The 19,757-nt window shown below is 42.2% G+C and overlaps 1 protein-coding gene across 4 annotated transcripts; it reads right to left on the reverse strand.

Annotated features, from left to right (window-relative positions):
• Positions 1-755: 755 nt before the first annotated feature.
• On the reverse strand, positions 756-19,402 carry ARFGAP1 (ADP ribosylation factor GTPase activating protein 1). 4 transcript variants are annotated; one of them, XM_065691405.1, is made up of 14 exons: positions 19,319-19,402; positions 18,956-19,080; positions 15,109-15,172; positions 14,109-14,218; positions 13,130-13,301; positions 11,893-11,993; positions 11,254-11,343; positions 10,520-10,616; positions 9,130-9,186; positions 8,627-8,659; positions 5,713-5,769; positions 5,060-5,119; positions 3,805-3,881; positions 756-3,387 (listed from the first exon to the last, which is right to left on the reverse strand). In XM_065691405.1, exons 3-14 carry the CDS (start codon positions 15,166-15,168, stop codon positions 3,033-3,035), a joined length of 1,269 nt encoding a protein of 422 aa, XP_065547477.1. In that variant the 5' UTR covers positions 15,169-15,172; positions 18,956-19,080; positions 19,319-19,402; the 3' UTR covers positions 756-3,032. The 4 variants fall into 4 exon arrangements, with proteins under 4 accessions (XP_065547477.1, XP_065547475.1, XP_065547474.1 ...); XM_065691403.1 differs by lacking the exon at positions 19,319-19,402 and having other exon boundaries at positions 11,254-11,340; positions 18,956-19,300; XM_065691402.1 differs by lacking the exons at positions 18,956-19,080; positions 19,319-19,402 and adding an exon at positions 15,351-15,372.
• Between the last annotated feature and the right edge of the window lie 355 nt (positions 19,403-19,757).

The following is a 19,757-nucleotide window of genomic DNA, read 5'->3' on the forward strand; positions in this document are numbered from 1 at the left end:
TATCAGACAACCTGCAGGAATCCAACTACTCTGTATTTACCAAAGTTGAAACCATACTAAGGAATAAATCAGTCTGAAACACCAGGGAATCTAAACCGAACACTGCAATGTCTGATTGTTGCAGTGCTCATTTCACCTACTGCAATTTGCTTGTAGGACTTACAACTGGTAATACACAGTGGGGGACTGGAAAGAAAATGGGAGTAAAGTCCAGTAAAACAGAGGCTTTACAAACAAAAATGTTCATTTCACCCTCTCTTCTGGAAGACACAGGAAAATATTCAGATAGGTCATAAAAAAAAAAAACACCATCTGCCTGTGAAACTGAGACCAGTTGGGGTAACAGTTTTGTGGCTGCAGTTATGTTTTATACCATTATACTGGTTTTTACTATCTTTCAGTACCACCTTTCTGAGTTTTGTAGCATTTTGTTGCCTCTCTATAGCACCGCAAGAAGAGAGACAGCAACTGCTCTGCCCCTGTCTCCTCAACTGGAGGACAAATCATTACCCAAAGCTTCTGCCTGAGTAGGGCTCTGGCTGTTTAGGTTAATTCAGTACATAAAGTTTCAAGAGACACAAAAATAAAACCAGAGGAACCAATGGCTCATGCCAATCACAGCTGCAAGTGATGAAAATCAACCAGTTTCCCCCTAGGCAGGCCACACAGCTGAGGAGAATGCACGCATACACATCACAGTATTGAATGCTGATTCACTGTTGATTGAATGGGCTGAAATAAAGCTTACCCCGCCATGAGCTATTTCAGGAGGTTTATGAAAGTGTAATAAAGTCATACACAGGAAGCTGGATCAGCTTCGCATCACTCCAGACAGACACCAGCAGCGCAACCCATTGGATAGGTTTTGCCATCACCGCAACACTTCACAAAGACAAACCGTTGGTCAAGGACCAGGCAGTGCCACTTCCCACCCGTGTGGCACTTGCTCTGAGCACATGCATTACAGCTTCAGACTGGGCAGCACACAAATGACAAGTAGGCAACAGAGGTGTATGCATCAAAATACAAGGTTACGTTTGACATGCAGTTAAGCTATGACAAAGGTATACTTGGAACTGGAGGAAAAGAAGAACAAAAGCCTTGTTTTCCAAGTCAGGCTGTAAACGTCTGCAATGGTACCCACAAGCAGCATTGTAAACTGAGAGCTCTCACTTCCAAAGGGTCAGCGTGGTGGTGAGAACGTGACTCGGATGGCTCAGCCTGGAGTAGTGCCTGGGTCCTGCAGAGACCATGCTGTCAGAAGCAAGGGGAATAAAGAGACATGCCAAGTCTCATAGGACAGGGCTAGAGAAGACTAGAAAAATACTTTGCTCACCATCTGAAAGATCCTACTAATAGAAATACAGAATGAGGCTATAAATAGAGATACTCCTACTTAGACTGAAGCCTTTAAAATCTGCTACTTTTGAAGCGATTCATAATTTCCCTTCCTTTTAAATCTCTTCACATTACTGTAGGCTCAAAAACATCCAAGAAGAGGAAAAAAAAAAGAGATGAAGCAGTACTTAAGGAAACTTTGACAACTGAAGTTGTTCGCTTGAACAAATTAACTCATTTTAAGAAGAAAAGGCTTTTTAGGCATGTATCAAGATCCACAGTAGAGAACTCCATGCTGGTATTAAAGCAGACTATGCAATGACAGCATGATTTGAAGTTTCCAAGTGAGCTGCTTGTTTCTGGGCTGAGTGTACATTTACAACCCACCCCAAAAATAAAATGGGATACATAGGACATCTTTGTCCTTAAAGTCATAGTTCTTCCGTAGAAGTTACGGTTCGTGTCATGCAAAGCCGTGTGTGGGGTCAAAACAGAGACATAACTGAATCTTCTATTCCATTCCTTAATGCTGACAAGGAGTTTCTGGAGTTCCCAAAATAGGGTTTCTTAAACAAGATCCAGGAAGAAAATGTGGAGAAATCCGAGACAGAAACTAAGATAGTTTGACATGTTAAAGATTCATTTGGAAAACATCTGCGTAACTTAAACTTTACTATTGAAGCCAGATACCTACTCATCTTGAAGGGGCTTGCTGCCAGCCACTCTCCTCAACATCCTCATATTTTCCATGTATTTTTTATTACTGGAATCTTTTCTCTAGATCTGTTTCACTGCCAAGCTGCCAAACAGACGTCCAAAAGGCTGTGAGCAGCAGACTGATTTCTATTTTATCTCTTCTGATAAAAATGATGGGTAGAAGGAAGAAAGACAAGAATAAAAACCAGACTATATAAAATAGTCAAACTGGGGGAAGGAGACCACCACAGACTAGCATTTTGTCTGTGTAGAGGCGCTGCACTGCACAAAGTCTTGACCCATTGAACAAGAAGGGCAGGTAGAGCTATTCTGGATATCCCTTGATAGCTCAGGTCAGAACTATGAGTTTACACAAGGAATTATCTAGCTCTAGATCCCTTATTAAGGGGAGAAAAGAAGATTTAAAAGGCTAAAAAAGAACCCTCAAAGTTTAAAAACAAAGCTCCAATAGAAAATATTTTAATGGCCATCTTGAATTGTCAGACTAAATATAGTCACAGCAATCCGTAAGGCATTTGAACTACATCTATTCAACTGCAGCTTGTTATTTAATGGGTATCTTTTCAAGACAAACCCTGCCCTTCCTCTGCACTGAACACCTCAGGTCATCTCAAGTTACACGAGGACTGGATGAACATCTATTAACCTATACATGCAAGGCTGATGTGCTTGCACTGTTTTCGTCCCTTTGAACTGTCATGTTAAGAAAGTCACTGTACCCAGCTTTGACAGTGCAAGGAGGATACAGTCAGCACTAGGCTTAAAAAAGGGAGAGCCACCTTTATGCAATAAAAGATTCAGATGCTACTTCTGTTTTTCTAAACCAGGACAGAAGAAAGGAGAATGAACAGGAAGCGCAAAAGTAACAGATCAGTAAAGGTCAACCACAATACTCCAGCTGCATGTAAACCCTTTTCCCCTCCACCAGCCAGCACAGCCTCCCTTTCCTAGCTGTGCAAAACACGGTTAACAGAGTTCTACCAGTTCTGATTATCCCACCCATCACCAGCTGAAGATGCCTTTTTCGTTGCCTTAGGAGGTTTTCTGGTCTTGCTCTCTCCTCCTGCATTTTCCCAGTTGGTTTCCCAGTTTTCCCAACTGTCGCTGTTACTGTTCTTGTTGTTGGAGACTGTTCCTGAGCCCCACACGTCCCAGCTATCGGAGCTCTTCTTCTCTGTGGAATTGTCCACATAGGTCCAGCTCTCACTGCTTGGAGATTTATGAGCTTTTGGTGGATCTGAGTTGCCAAAGGTCTCCCAGAAGCTCTGATCTACAGCATTGTTCTGGTAGCTCTCCCCACCACTGTTCTGGTAGCTGCCTCCCTCAGGGGGTCTGAATGGGGGAAAGAACACCAAGAAGTCAGAAATCAGTTATGACAACCATAATAAATGACCACAAACAAAGCAAATTAAAATGCTCTTGCCCTTTGCTTAAACAAAACTGGGACTAAATATATTGCTCTGAATAGCGTAAGCTTTTATTCTAATTCATAGATTTTTAAAACCTTAGCAAGCCCAGGATAAGGGGATATGCACTTGGAGTAACTTTAAAACCAAGCCAGGCACTATTGGGTTCTCAGTTTAACAACTGTCATGAATTTAGACTGAATTCCTCCCATACCACAGGCAGAAGGACCACTAGCAAAGACAGAATCACCTCTCCCCATGTAAAAATTACCTGCTTTTACTATACTGCAGAGAATATATAGGTGATAAAATTACATGTTTAAAGAGACACAGATAATAATACCTGTCAGCATTATCATCTGGTTTGCCAGAAAAGAAAGTGGTGACATCTCGCCATCCCTTACTCCCAACTCCCTGAACCTAGAGAAGAAAACAGACATTCCATTCATTCAGAGCGAACCAACACCTCTTCCAAGTCCAACAGCAGAAGCCACACAACATTCCTGCACTTGTTCAGATAAAGAGAACACATTGCACCAGTAAATTTCACTCACAAGTCACTACTGCTCTTGATGGGCAGTTTTATGATTGACGTAAAGAACATACATTTGACAGAACTGGGATGCTGGAAGATGTGAGAAGTTGGTCAAGTTCAGGTTTGTCACCCATCGCTGTCAATAGCAGTCAACAGAATTCTCTCCTAGACTTCCCTGTCAAAAATGCTGGAATTACTCCATGCATAAAATTAAACTTAATGACAGCACCAATGTTTTGATGTTAAGATTCATGTAACTAGTATGTATATTTCTACTGTGCTACAAAACCATTTTCACCCTGTTTCAGTGGTATCGTTTCACTGCCCATGTAAAATAGGCCAAAAACTGAGCTCTAGAATAAACATGACTGCTAGGAGAATCCTTTGGGGATTATTATAATGGACTGGCATTGGATTAGAAACACAAATTCTGAAGTGATAGCCATGGAAGTTACTCTTCTAAGTCACAGATACAGAGGATGATTCCCAGGATTCAGAGTAAAAGTTAGTTTAAAAAGAACAGGTAACATCACTTACCGTATTGAAATATTTTCAACATTTAAGGCACTAAAATAGAGCTTCCAGTGCTGACTTAGAAGTGTTAGAAGTGTTAGAAGTACAGACCCTCCTAAGTAACACCATACAAGTCATCAAAACAGCTATTAGCTTGCGCAGGTCTTTTGTACCTCACAGCTGGAGAGAACACTTACCCCATTTACCAAGCAATGACAGCAAAAGATGACAAAGAAAAAAGGTAGAGCACATTAGTAAGTGTAACTGTACAGATACAACACAAGCTGTCTCCATATCCTCCAGCAGACATTTTCTGTTGGTGTTTGGGACATTGGCTGCCTTGTAACTCCACATCATGCTCTTGGTGAAACTGCTATAAGGACTACATCATATCTGGAACAGCTTTATAACACCCCAGCAGAAGTACTGAATGTTACACTTCCAATATATCTGTATCTAACACAAGCAGAGACTAAAGCTGCATTGTTAAGAATATGGAGACTGGCTTTGTGTGTGTGGCCTCCTTAAGAGCAGGGAGGCCACTTCATACCTTGCTAGCCAATTGGGATACCCCCACGGTGACCTCCTCAAATATTTTCCCCTCTTTCACCTATGTAAATCAAAGTATTAGTAATTAGTCATAAACCAAAGGTATTATTGAAACCTTAAGACAAACTTATTTGTGCTTAACAGCTATAACAGAAAGCATAAAGACAAAACAAACCAAACTGAAAGTGACTCAAAATATAGGAAAACTAATAAAGTTAAGGACATTACATATGAAGTCCATTGATCTATGACGGAGTGAACCTCAGTCTTCAGAAGTTTTTGAAGGGAATTACATAGAGAGTTTGAAGAAGGTGTCACTACACTAATGCTGAGCATAAAATCACCAGTACAAACGTATCTGTAAATGTGGCATGTTATAAATATATTAAATAAAAAGATTTAGTTTTGAGAGACTAAAAACCTGTTATATCCATTATATCCTCTATTTTTTTTATACGTGCTTATTTAGATATTAAAACTTTGATCAACCAGAGTACAACTGAACCATATGCTGTTTCCTCTTTGCTACTGTGCTGGTGTACGTAGGACAGAAGGACGCACTGGTAATCCAGGCACTTGTGGCAGGAGAAAAAAGATCCCTCCCTAAGCGAGCATAACCATGTTCTGCAAGTAATTTACTAGTTCCAAAGTTACCTTTTCCTGTGCAGGTTTGAGAACATTTTCATTTAATGTCTGACCTAACTCTGATGCCTATTTAAAAGCAAAACAAAAACAAAGTCAGTTATCGTTTCCTTAAGAAAACCACAAAAAAACCAACCAAACACCAAAAACCACAGCCAGCATCTTCTGCAGGCTCATTTCTCAGCAGTATCTCCAAAAACACATGAAGGCTGCAAGAGGTTTGATTCAAACAAGCAGAATGAGCTGAAAAGCACACACAGTACAGTGCTGCAGGAAACAGTAAAACAAAATACATGAAAACCAGATGTACACAGCAATAGGTTGTTGGAGATGCCCAGAGCCCAAGCAGAGTCTGACCTTGCACTGGAAGCAGAAGCAATGGTTCAACCAGCAACAGCCTCAGAGATGGGGCCCTTGCTAATCCCTGCAGCTGAGTATTTGGAAGAACTGACCTCATCCACCCTCATTTTTCCTTACTAATGGAATTACTTGAAGAACTAGATCTTTCGGGCCAATTTTTCCTCCATTCTTCTGTCTTGTAATGCTGTATTGTCATCTTTAATAGCAGCCCCATTGTTTCTAAGCAGTACAGAAGAGCAAGGCTGTGACAGAAGATTTTTGTAATCTTCACTTAAAGCTCCAGGTTTGCAGGGCCAGAAAACAATGAACTTCGGAAATCTATTGCAATGCAGAACAAGATGCATAAGGACACTGTACTTCAAAGGCACCTGAGTACACTGACAAGGACAGCACGGTTTGCAAATGCTTCATATGAAATCATTCCTTTTCCTACTACCATAATAAGCCTTTGACTGATGTAAACTTTTCTTCAGAATTGCCATATTACACTGCTTACCTTCTGAATTAGCTCAATTGATCCAAAAGGGCTGGTATCCTTGCCTAAACATTAGCAGAGGCTGATGAAGTTTTGTTTCCTAAGGGTTTATATCTTACTGCTGACATTGCTTAGGGTGAGCCTTCCTTCCAGTTCTTCCTTGGAATGGAGCACCTTGAACATTTTCCCCTCCATAGACTCCACGGTGTCTAAGAAGCCTTTCTCTTTGCCACAGTACTTCTAGGACCTCCCTTCTACCCAACCACCATTATCTCCAGCACTTCTACTCCTTAACAGTTCAAAAGTCATTTGAGAAGACAAAAGGAAAACGTAACCACACTTCCACCTAGTAAGGAATGTGAATGCAAATCATATAAGGCTTGTTTCCATTGGAAGCGAAGTGCTAGAAAGGCTAGAAAGTGCTTAGTGAAAACAGGGGCATTTTTGACCTTTGAACAATCCTTCAATCTGTTAAACCTGGCAAACTGTTTATGTTATGAAGAGTGTAATATACCAAGACTAAGAGCTAAGAGGAGTCATTGCTAGAATTAGGAAGAATTCTTTTACTATCCCATTTACTGAACCACATAATTTTATAAATATGGAAAGATTTGGGTACAGTTGTGTTTCCATCTGTACCACTTCTTCACCTTTACTACTACTGAATTGAGGATAGCCTCCTAACCAACCACTACAAACACTGCGTAAGGGGCCACTTAGTAAACTGCCATCACACATCACCCCAGGGGAGTTCTTGGTATCCTGCCTTCCTGGATGTGACATGCAAACAGAAATCCTGAAATCCTCTATCCAATTTAGCCTATTTTAAGTCAGTCTGAAGAACTATTACTGTATGAAACACACAACATCGTTCTGAACAGATTGGACTTAAGGCAAAAAAAGAAAAGACAGCTCAAGAGCAAATGCACATATTCAGCACAAACAGTGACAAGGAGCCCATGCACAAGAATATATGTGAGGGTGTTACCGGCTCTGGCTGCTGCTTGTAGCCCCAAAACTTTACCCAGAGAGCAAAAGAGAAAGAGCAAGGAAGGTAGAAGCAGCTTTTAGCAAAAACTTGGCAGCATTTTTTCAGGCAAGTTAAGTAGCACGAACCTTTTCCAACTTCAACATCTACTGACAAGACAAAGAGTGAGTGTGTTTGCTCACTGGACACCCACCAGACTTTTAAACAATATATTACATCAAAAAGATGTTCAATGTTTTCTACAGGGCAAAGGATCAGATGTTTCAGGAACAACGTTTAGGCATCAGTAACACAGCTTAGGGTCTAGAGCACTGTGTTGCTGTGGTCCTTGTCAGTACATGTGATGAGCTTTTACAACTAATATTGTATTTACTTTTGCTCATAATACTAAAGAAGAGTTGGCTAAAAGGGAAGCTGCTGGAAGGAGTGAAAGAGGAAGATCTGTGTAACATTTGGTTTTTTACATAAGCCAAGCAGCGAATACTTTAAAGCTTCTAAGTGGCAAGTCTGGGTGTTTTCACAAGACAGTTTTGGTGCAAAACATCCAACTTTGCTATCTGGAGTATTAATACAATACTGCAAACATCTGTCTGAGCACCAATACCTGCATTTCACATTGGTTTTGAGCAATACCATCCTACACAGAGCAGAAAACATGCCAGGCTAATGATCTACAAGTTAATTTCATAACAATATTAAGCAGTTCATATTTGTTATACCTTATTAGACTTTAGCAATGGCTTGCATTATATCGCCAAGAAACCTACTTCAAGTTAGGGAACATTTAAGGTTCACAAACATAAAATAAGGGTATTTGAAGCTTGCAAGCATGCAGGAATTAAAGCACTTCATTGTACTGCCTCTCCAGTACACCCAACAGTTACACACAGCAGAGCACCACTGTTTATTTCTTCCTTAATTTGATCACTGCAGTTCCCATGCAATTCCCATGGAAATCAAAGTGAGAGCCTAAAATTACTGTACACTACAAAGGAAAAACACGGTGGTCTGTTTAGGATCAAATCTAAATCAATTGGTGCAGGCAAGTACATGACATTTAAAGCCAGTTACAGTCAATAAGAAAGAGCAAAATCTATAATCACCTTTTGACTTGCTTGAGATCCAAATCTGGTAGCCTGTGAGAAAGAGAAAATATATTCAAGTTTACTAGGAATAAAACCCTTGCTTTTTAAATACACACATGTAGAAATGCTGCATGAACCTCCCTGCAAGACGAATGGAGCTTTGCCAGAATTTCACAGCAAACAGAGGAGATCCTTATGATGACCTCCGGCATTCCAGATTGCTCTGGGGAAGCATAGGTCTTTCTCAATTTACAACAGGGGGAAGAAAAGCTCTTCAACACAGACTACACATCTCTTTCCACCATCATCCAGTGGATGAATTAACACAAGCATCCATCCAGAAGCATGAGAAACAGTTAAGGCAAAGATCTGCTCTCAATATGCATCTATTTTATATGCCACAGGCAAAGTTATACAAAGAGCAGAATTCAGTTTGCACCGACAGTACTTTTAAAGGCACTAAAACACTAACAGAACCTCTGAGCCTACAAGGATTACACTGAAATACATTGTTTACTTACACCCTCTTTAGCAGCAGAGGCAATTTTGCTTGCTCCAGTTGTAAAACTGCTCCATCCCTTTAAAGAAAGTGAGAATGCTGTTAGTTATATGTATAACTTAAATATATTTATATATTATATATATAACATAATGAGTAACCAGGTGCTCAGTATTACATGTTAAGTCAAAATGTTCTGCAATACAGCTTGTCCTATAGTCATAAGGACTACTCACTAGGAACAGCAAAAATTATACTCTCACTTCACTGCAATACAGCAATGAACTTCCATTATTTGTGCAAATCAACTGCAATTTGAACAGATCTGAGTGCTTCAGATGATACTCCTCTATAAACGGCTACATGAAAAATATTCAGCCTCACTACAATCGCACTGTAATATGTACCTGTGGTCACAAGAGGGCATTTGAATCGTAAGTTTCAAGGAGACTCTGTGTTTAAATAACAGTTGACAGTAACTGGGATAACAAACAGTGACATCTCTCCTTTGCTGTCTTAGCACAGCTCAGACACGTTATAGATGTGGTTTCTAATCTGAATTCTCTGGTCTACAATCTATGACATAACTAGAAAATCAGCAGACCAGTACAAACCACCCTATGGAATCACCTGGAATACTGGTCAAAGGCTCAGGCATCACCTTTGTCTATTGTGTTCTAGTGAAATTACTGTATTTTTTAAAACAATGGAACTTAGTGTAGGTATTTAGACAGATGAGGCTCCACAGAAATCTACTGGCCAAAAACCCCGGTAGAAAACTTACTGTATTCCAAAGTGACTCCAAATCCCAAATACCGGTCAGCACTGCCACTCTGAAGCCTATCAAAGCCCCAGTATGTCCCTGACTCTCTCTGACTTTATCCTCATTTTCCTTCAACAATGCATCTTTCACTATCTCTACTTCAATCATGACAACTGTTCAACCATATGCTGTTACCTCTTCACATGCTGTCACAGGCATTTCAAATGTTTTCATCACTGCTCAGGGTTCTCAGCACCCCTCTACACACACATTTCAGTTGTTTTCCACTGAACATACCTAATATGGCTAATCTATTTAGTCCACTGACAGCCTAACTGCTATTCCCAACAGGTAATTACTTCTATCTCTCCAAGCCTTGTTTAGTATTAGTTCTTAATCCATTTCTATAGCTTCATTTATTTATTTCTCTGACTAATACCAGACACAATTCCTAAGGTTTGCTCAAGTTTCTCCCTTCATTTGCCTTTTAAAGTCCACCAGTATCATCTTCGCTCTTTGAGAATACAACCAATACTCTGCATCTCTCCGTATTTACCTACAGCCTTCAGTTTCTCTTCTCCATTTATATCCTCTTGTAACAGGAGATAGAAGAAAATAGTAACTGAGGTCACTTAAAGCGATTCCTTACCGAGTACAGTGAGGACATAGCATTGTTCAGGAAGTCATCCTCTTTTTTTGGAGGGTTTACTGTGTTGCCAAACCCAACATAGCGATTCTCTTGGCCACTAGCACAAGGAAATGAATAAACAATGTCTGAATTAGCATGTGTTCATTAAAACCATTAAAAGAAAATTGAAAAGCATGAAAGAATGGTAATTGTTTAACAGACTTTAAAATACACCTGGAAAAAAAAAAGAGTCTTATAGTACCTAGCACCCAAAATACAAACCCACTCACTTCAAAGATGTAACAACAAGGATCCACTGGGAATCCTTGCAAATTAAAGTGTCCCCTAAGCAAGTTAAATGTGGCTCAATAATTCCCCAGCTTTAATATCAGATGTCTGAGTAAAACCGGAAAAGGAAAGAAAGCAGAAAACGGTGTTAGCTTTACAAATACTCCTGTTTAACTCAATAACATACTATAGACACTAAGAATTCCCTAGTTTGGAACTCGCCACAGTAACATTTTGAGTTACAAGCTCTTTCTTAATGCTATTAGAACATTCTTGTTATACAAATGCATTAAGAGGCACTTTCCTTCCTTTTATACTTTATCATATATTACCAATATATTTTTAATAGCAAACAAGATGTGTTAACTAGTGAATCAGGATCACAGTTACGTAGCTGTAGTACAACATTCACGTCTTTGCTATGCTGGAGGGCCAGGCACTCAAGAAGTGAATAAATATTGCATTACCCTTGGTAGGAACTGACATCATCATTTAACCAGTCTTCAAAAGCCTTGTCAGAAGAGGCAGTTGCAGTCTGAGATTGTCCAGCATAACTACTGAAAGGGAAGATTTAAGAATCAAACTGAGTAAAGCAAAACTCCCTAGCTCAGTATTACAGCCTGACACAGATAATCATCATCCAGGTGCAAAACTGATTATTTCTTTCATCTATCAAGTAGGGAACTCTAATGCAAGCAGTAAAAGCCATTGGAGTACTGGATGAATAAAGCAACAGTAAACCTGGACACAAACAATGCCACTCAGACTACAGCCAGCCCTTGGACCTGCTGGATTATGGCCAGGCATGAAGCACTTGTTCTCTTGATTTACAAGTGCTTTTATGTTAACTTGATCCTGTAGTACGGCAAATAACAAACACTACATGCAAAAGCAGAACAACAAAAGAGCTGTGGTCCAGCTTGGATGCTCCCATCAGTAATTAGCAGCATAAGGAAAGCTCTGCTACCTCATATTCCTTCACTTCAGCAGAAGAAATGCTTGTTCAGACAACACCATCAACCGAATAAAACCAGCAGACATTCAAACATCAGAATCATTTTGATCCTGCTGTGGCTATGTCAATATGAGATAACAAGAATACACACCGATGAGAAGGAGAAAGAGATGTTTTAGGCTGAGGTGGGGTCCAGTTCCTTGCAGGAGAAGTTTCAATCGACCATTCCTTGCCTTCAGCTACTGTAGCTACCTAGAATAGGTAGGAAAATGATCAAGAATGCTAGGTCAGAGTTTTCATGCAAGTTATACACTGGCCCTGGAAAGTGGACAAGGACAAGACATTTTTCACACTTCCTGCCATAGATCCATTCATTTGTTTTCACAAGAAACCAATTTGCTTCTGCATCTCTAGAAATGCTGAATTAAACACCAATTTTATTTCAGGGAACTTCTTCAAACAAATGTGGTTTGAAGAGGAAAGATTAGGTAATAGAGGTAAGCACTAATCACAGAATAATAATTGGAAGAGGTGGATTTACTCTAGCATAGGTCAGCTATAACACATACACACATTTAAGTGTGCTCACTGCCTCCTTTAAAGACAGGCCCTGAACTTCATCTCTTCAGCCCATACTGCTTCTCCAATCCCAGTTATAACTTCAGCAAGTTCATATAAAACTTCCAAAGCCCTTGCCACAAAAACTCTACAGTTCCTTTTTTTACACACTAAACAGCCTACAGCACCCAACTTAGGAATTCTTGGCTTTCATCAAGCTACTCCACTTCAGCCAAGTGCCTCCTATTCACAAGGAACTTCTAAAGATGCAAAGAGACAACACACAACTTCAAACGTGCAGGGATACCCCAGCAAGCACAGAATGTACCTTCCTACCACTTCCATGGAAGGGTCAGCACAAAAATAGTTATCTTTGTAAGTCTCTTTGTAAGCTGCTTGTAATTTTGTTTTTGGAAATTCCAAACCTCTACAAAATGATAATTCCGCTATTATTTGGTTATGGGCCTGCCAGTGTTTGCCAACTTTGTTACTACATTTACCATTTTGTTACTACAGGCACAAAAGATTTATCGGCAGCCACTTCAGATAAAATCCTACTGCTCAAGCAGTAAACTCTCTGCTGGGGGTTGGATTCACTGCAACAAACTGCAGCAGTGAAAAACTGAACCACCGCAGCTAAACGCAGAGAAGAAAGTTTCTAAACAAAGCTCTTACAAGAGCTGGGAAGAAGCACTCCAAGACTTCTCCATTTCAAGAACCACTACAAAGGCTGCTACTTTCCCTCCTCCCTCTTCAAAAACAAGTGCTTACAAAGTACTTGGATATTTGCAGAGAGCAGGGAATGAGGACATGTGCACAACTGGACTTACCTGATCCCTAAAGAGAGCCGCAGCTTTGCTGTTGTACTTCTCTTGCATTGTCCAGCAGGGATCATAGTCATCCTGAGACTCCAGGAACTCTCGGAATTTGCTATTACCTCCAGCCTTCATCTTCTCTAGCTCAATATCCTTCCACTTGTCCATGGTTACAGAACGTACAAAACTGAAAAGTCAGGAGGGAGTGGTAGAAGTGAGACGACATTCTGAAGAAGACTCTTTTAACACTTGTATCTTGATCAATTTCTTTCTTGTAGTCATTAAAGAAACACCTTTAGAATATCCTCGTCTCAGCAATTTCATTTTTTCTTTCATGAAACATACAGAATAGTTCCAAACTCCCGTTTCCTGAGCAATTTCTACTTACTAATGAGCTTCAAATCCCCCCTTGAAAACCAAAGCACGTACTTCTGAAAGCAAAGCATGGTCTTCTTTCTTTAGTGACTTCCCTCCTGGATTTTCTTTCCCTTTCTCATTTGAGTAACTACCCATGCTCTGCCCCTACTGTATCTATACACTGTGAGTCTGCAACACATCAACAGTTCTTATTCCACAGATTCCCATCTCAGCTGACATTATACATTTGTATACCCTTACAGACCCATTCTACAAACATACCGTGACTTTTTGTACTCAACTCCCAAGCAGCTCTAACACTGCTTCAGTTTTAATCTATAAAGATTATACAGGATTAAAAGAATAGAGTACAAGGACTAGTGCGCTATTACCAAACCTCAAGCTGAAGCTAGAGACGTTGCCTTTTAGAACAGGGCATGACATAGCTGTAGTGGTGGAGCACACACCCCAACTGATTATAGACAAGGCACTGAGAGTAAAGCTTGCCTTGGAGAGGAGCACGAAACAAAACTGCCAGTGAAATGTTGGATTTGAGACATCCTATGCCCTTTCTGTTCACAGCCGTAGTGCATCCTGAGGGAACACAAGTCAGTCCATGTCTGGTTGAAAGGCTCACCTGAGGTGAACTCCCAAGCCTCGGTGTTTTCCTGAGCACTCCAGACAGATCCAAATTCCATAGGTCACACTCACCCACTGGGGGTTAAAGGCACCGCACTCAAAACAGACCTGTGAGAGAGAAAATAGTTACCTCTAACACTCACTCATCAACTCCTCCATGCGAAGTTTAAGCAGTGCAGCTCAAAAAGTCAAATCAGGAAAGCATTACACACAGAAAATCATTTCAGAAAGGAGAGGTTTTAGTGCTTGGAAACACTTTCCCTGACAGCATAAGCTTCCTTCAAGTATTTATTTATGCTGCTTACAAATACTCATTAACTTGCCTGTCTTGAATTATAAAAATTACTGTGCCAGTATCAAAAACCAGTAAGGAAATACAGATGAGCAAAGTGAAGTGAATGAGCAAAGACTTCAACTGGGCTTCATTTCCATATTGCCTTGAAGGAGGAGAATGCAATCAAACTGAATTCTTGAGGTTTCCTTGGCAAAATAAAGACGCAACATTTAAAGTTTGGAACATTTATTCAGTCATGCTGCAGTTTGGCAGTAAATGATAGCTCTAAACAGAGGTTTTTCTTAAAAATAGCTCTATTGCTCATACAGAGCAAGAAAGTTCTTATGACTGGAATCATCATTTAACGTTTAATGCATTGATATAACTGAACCTGCCCATGGGCTATCACATTTAAGGAAGTGTGTAATCAACTACTTGAAATAGACCATTTTAATTAAGCTGTGACCAAGGCACCACTTGCTCAACAGACTCCAGGGGTTACAGCATTACTAGAATGTCTGTAAGACTTGTGCCAAATTCACAGTGATTTATAGTGAGTGACAGCTACTGGAACTACAACAAATCAGTGACATCCAAATTGTTACCAGGAGTTAGCCATACTAGTGCTATCAAGATGATGGCTGTAGTAGACTGCAGCATACAACTGGAGCAGGTGAAAAGAAAACAATCTATAAAACAAATGTAAAGATTATGCTTTTCTCACATTGTTCTCATCTTGTGCTCTGACCTCCTTCAGAACTTTCCTTGTTCTTGGACTCGCCATGATTCTACAAAGGGAGAAAAAGAAACCCAAATAACTAAGTCATCATCAAGGATTTGACATTGACAAGATGGTCAGTACCTTACAAGTATATCTCTATGAAAAAGAACTAGCGGAAAAGGAGATGGGGGTGACAAACACAGGAACTCTTCTAGGGAATATGTTGTATCAAAACGGATTCTTACTTGATGCTGCTCCCAGACCCATCAGGTTACCGACTGAATTCTAAGAAAATAAGGCAATTATTGGGACCTTTTACACAAAATAGAATTCCAGTTTCAGCAGCCAGGTCTCATAGGCAGAACACATCATCTTACTCTGAATTTATAAAGCACGGATGGCAGCAGCAGGCAGCAGTGTCAAGCCACAGATAAAAGACTACATTGAGACAAAAAACGTGATTCACACACAATACATAGCCTGCAAAAACTGGAAGTACACAAACCACTCATGATTAAAGGAAATGCGGTGTAGAGTGCAGCATAAGGCTGCAATTCAGGTAAGAAATGAATTAATACTTCCAACTAATTTGACAGTACAATATGGAATCACAGATCTACAGACTGGTTTGGGTCGGAAGGGACCTTGAAGCTCATTCAGTTCCAATGCCCTGCAATGGGCAAGGACACCTTCCACTGGACAGTATTTAGATTAATTTGATATAAGTATCTTCTTCCTTTTTACTTCCAGTCTACCTCTTCATTTCTACCCCAGAAAACAAACTTCTTAGACATAGAAATCACCCAGCTGACTAAAAACAGCACCAACTACTAAATCTCAGCTTATTCATCAGTCAAGGTACTGAACAAAAAACAGCAGGTTGATGTTTACACCAAATACTGTTCTGAGAGGCAGAAATGCCTTTCTGAAAGCCTTTAGCACTTGCTCACTCTGCTGTTTGACTAAACAGTCATGAGTCCTTCAGTTATCAAGAGAACTCATAATCTTGCAATAATTTTGGGAGGTAAATGATTAAGCACTGCATACAACTGCTGTAACCCAGCAGGGGATGGTGGGAGAACATACCTTTAATTAGAAAAGGAAGGCTGTGGTAGAAAGAAAATTGCTACAGAGAAGAAAACATTCCATTTGTAGGAATGAGACCAGTTCTTTGACAATTCTAAAGCAGAATTCCCAGGAACCACAACCACAGCAGTACATAACGAAAATTATATGTACCACCAGCTCAGCCAATGTGATTCAGAAAGGAATCAAAAGGAGTGCGACCAGCAGGTAGAAAGAGGTGATCCTGCCCCTCTACTCTGCTCTTTTGAGACCTCACCTGGAGCACTGTGTGCAGTTCTGGTGTCCTCAACATAAAAAGGACATGGAACTGCTGGAACAAGTCCAGAGGAGGCCACGAGGATGATCAGGGGCTGGAGCACCTCCCGTATGAAGACAGGCTGAGGAAGTTGGGTCTGTTCAGCCTGGAGAAGAGAAGGCTGCGTGGAGACCTCAGAGCAGCCTTCCAGTACCTGAAGGGGGCCTATAGGGATGCTCATTAGGGACTGTAGTGGTAGGACAAGGGGTAATGGGTTTAAACTAAAACAGGGGAAGTTTAGATTGGATATAAGGAGGAAATTCTTTCCTGTGAGGGTGGTGAGGCACTGGAATGGGTTGCCCAGGGAGGTTGTGAGTGCTCCATCCCTGGTGGTGTTCAAGGCCAGGTTGGATGAAGCCTTGTGTGGGATGGTTTAGTGTGAGGTGTCCCTGCCCATAGCAGGGGGGTTGGAACTGGATGATCTTCAGGTCCTTTCCAACCCTAACTATTCTATGATTCTGTGAATCAACATTGTACCTACGTATTATCACTGTTAGAAGCTAAAGTTATTTGCTGCCTTTCATCCAAAGCACTTCCTCCTTCCTGAACATCTTGTTGACTTCTACTTCATTCTGTGTTATTTAAGAGAGAGTTTCCACTGATGTTTAGAATATGCTTCCTTTCAATCTTAGTTCATTTGTGTTAGACAGCACCACATTAAAACTGAACAGAATTATTTTTATCAGTAATCAAATGGAATTTGGGCAACTTCCAGAAAAGGGAAACAAAAGCGTGGCAAGAAACCCTTTGTATCATGTATCACTTTCTCCCACAGCATTCCAATACTTACATTTAATTTTACATAACTTATTCATGTGCATATAAGGAGGGAGATCACACTACACATAAAATGTGTTTGCTCAGACCCTACAAAGACCACAAACACATTAATGGAAGTCCACATCTTCAACTCCTCTGTTGCTGTCAATATAAGGGAAAAATCTTCACCAGCAGTACAGAAATGAAGTAAACTCAGCAGTAGCAGTAACAGCCACAACTGTCAACACTTTGGACCCTCCTCTTTGCCACATTCATTCCATTCTCTTTGCATGCCAACTCCCCTTCCTCAGGGCTGTGTTTCCCCAGCAACTTGTAAGCTACAGCCAAGCTACAAGAACCCTCTTTCTGGCTGGCTGCTCACTCCCCTTCCCGCTATCTCTCCTTTACCATTCTTCCTCCTTTTCCACAGGTTTGCCTTCAGGATAATAGAGGCAGACCATATGCAGAGGCCTTCCAGCCTCACTGGCACAAGATCATGGCTACAGCTGAACAGGAAAGCCTTTTCCACTCCAATTCTGCATGAGCCAGGAATTCCATTCTACAACAGCCAATACCCACATCACTAGAATGATTATAGACACCCCGAGTTCCAGATGTCTGACTTCAAACTGACAAAGTGATCCCCTTTGGGCCTGCAGTAACTGCTTATCTTGATACAGCTTTTTACAAGAAAGACATTAGCCAACTGAACACGAAACCCATTCCAGACACACCAAGGTCCCTGATGAAACCACATCTGCCTGGTGGGAAGGCAGAGCTTCACCCGCACCACATCATCCAAGAAAAGGAGGGGGTACCTACAGCCACCAGCTTCTCACCCTTCTCCCCACCACCAAAGCATTTGGAACTGAAGGAAGGAAGGACAAGGAAAAAGTCACACTCTAACCTTTCTAACAGGTTTCTTTACAGGCGCAGAGTGTATTTTCAACTATATTTGCCCACAAACTTGTAAGTGACAAGTCCATCACAGTTTACCACCCAAAAGCTGAGCCGTCACAGCTGACTGGGCACACAGCCACTGTGCTGTTTAAGTTTCAGGGGTAAATACTTCAGCAACAACTGTTCAGAGACCTTAAACATCCATCGTTTAAATCTCACATAAATGGACGTCAACAGCAAAGAGAATGTTTAATTTAGAGAGAAGTTTTCATTGAAGCCTGTCAGTATTTTAAAGTATAATAGAGACATTTTAAAGTGTTCCTGGGTGGAAACTTGCACCTTCACACACCACACCGGTGGAAACTGCCATCTCACACTCCTACTTCCTCAACAATCAGTTTCCATAGAAAAAACTAGACGTGCTCAGGATGAGTTTCCATGTTAGGAACGCTAAAAGCAAGCAAAAAGGCAGAAGTGGCACTTTTAAGTGGAAACAAGCTAGAAAAGGACTTGGCTCCCCTGCTTCAACAGGAAGCTCACACGGCAGGAGATTCACACAGCCAACCTGCGAAGAGCTCTGCATTCAGCGCGTGAAGATGAAGCGGGTGACGTGGTCCGTGTGGCTTCGTGGTCCTCAAGGCTCCCTCTGCACCTCACCACGGCAAAGAGAGGCCGCAGAGGCCTCGGCCCAAAGGCTGCCGCTCATCTCCCACCAGAGCAGGGAACGTTCAAGCTCAGACACGCGGCAGAGACCATTACCTGCGTGTACAGTCACGCAGGTGCGGACCCGCACAACCACAGCCGCCTTACCGACAGTCTCTCGGGGAGCACAGAAGGGGTTCCACGCACACCCGCGACACCGGGATCCGAGCCGAGTCCTGGGGGCCTCCCTCAGCACATGGCCGGGCGCCCTGCGAGCACAGCGGCCTCTGCTTCTACGGAAGAGCAAATACCGAGATAGAACGGGACCGGGGGGAAGGCCGCGGGGGAGCCGCTCGGGCCTCGCCCCGCCCCGCCAGCCGGGCACCGGCAGCTCCCGCCTCCCCCCGGGCCCGTCCCGTGCGACAGCCCGCGGGGGCCGGGCCCAAGCGGAGCCGGCGCTGAGGCGGGGGTGGCGCGGGGGAAACTCGCCCCGGAGCCGCCCCGAAGGAGCGGCAGGGCCCCGGAACGCACCCTCGGTCCTGACGCGGCGCCACCGGCTCCGGGCCCGGTTCCGCCCCGCGCCTCACGGCGCAGCCGCGGCCGGCGACGTTGCAGGGCTGCGGGGCATTGTGGGCGCCGGGGTTAACCCCCTGTGGGCCGCGAGGGGCAGCTGCCGGCGGAGCTGCTTGCTCCGAGCCCCTGTGTCCAACCTGGCCTTGAGCACTGCCAGGGATGGGGCAGCCACAGCTTCTCTGGGCACCCTGTGCCAGCGCCTCAGCACCCTCACAGGGAAGAGCTTCTGCCTAAGAGCTCAGCTCAGTCTCCCCTCGGGCAGGTTCAAGCCGTTCCCCTTGGCCTGTCCCTGCAGGCCGATGCAAAATCCCTGTTTTAGCTCTGAACGAAAGTTGCCCATAAAGGTGAATTATATCACATTATGGGGTCTTTTCCAGTCAGTTCTTCCCGTGAGCTG

Source organism: Lathamus discolor, chromosome 11, assembly GCF_037157495.1.
Source record: "Lathamus discolor isolate bLatDis1 chromosome 11, bLatDis1.hap1, whole genome shotgun sequence".
NCBI lineage: Eukaryota > Metazoa > Chordata > Aves > Psittaciformes > Psittacidae > Lathamus > Lathamus discolor.

Excerpts from the sequence above, each read along its gene's own strand:
- ARFGAP1 (XM_065691405.1), bottom strand. The coding sequence starts at position 15,168 with ATGGCGAGTCCAAGAACAAGGAAAGTTCTGAAGGAGGTCAGAGCACAA. Across the intron at positions 14,219-15,108 it reads GAGCACAAGATGAGAACAAT|GTCTGTTTTGAGTGCGGTGC; the intron begins GTGAGAAAAGCA and ends TCTCTCTCACAG. Across the intron at positions 13,302-14,108 it reads GGCTTGGGAGTTCACCTCAG|TTTTGTACGTTCTGTAACCA; the intron begins GTGAGCCTTTCA and ends CTGACTTTTCAG.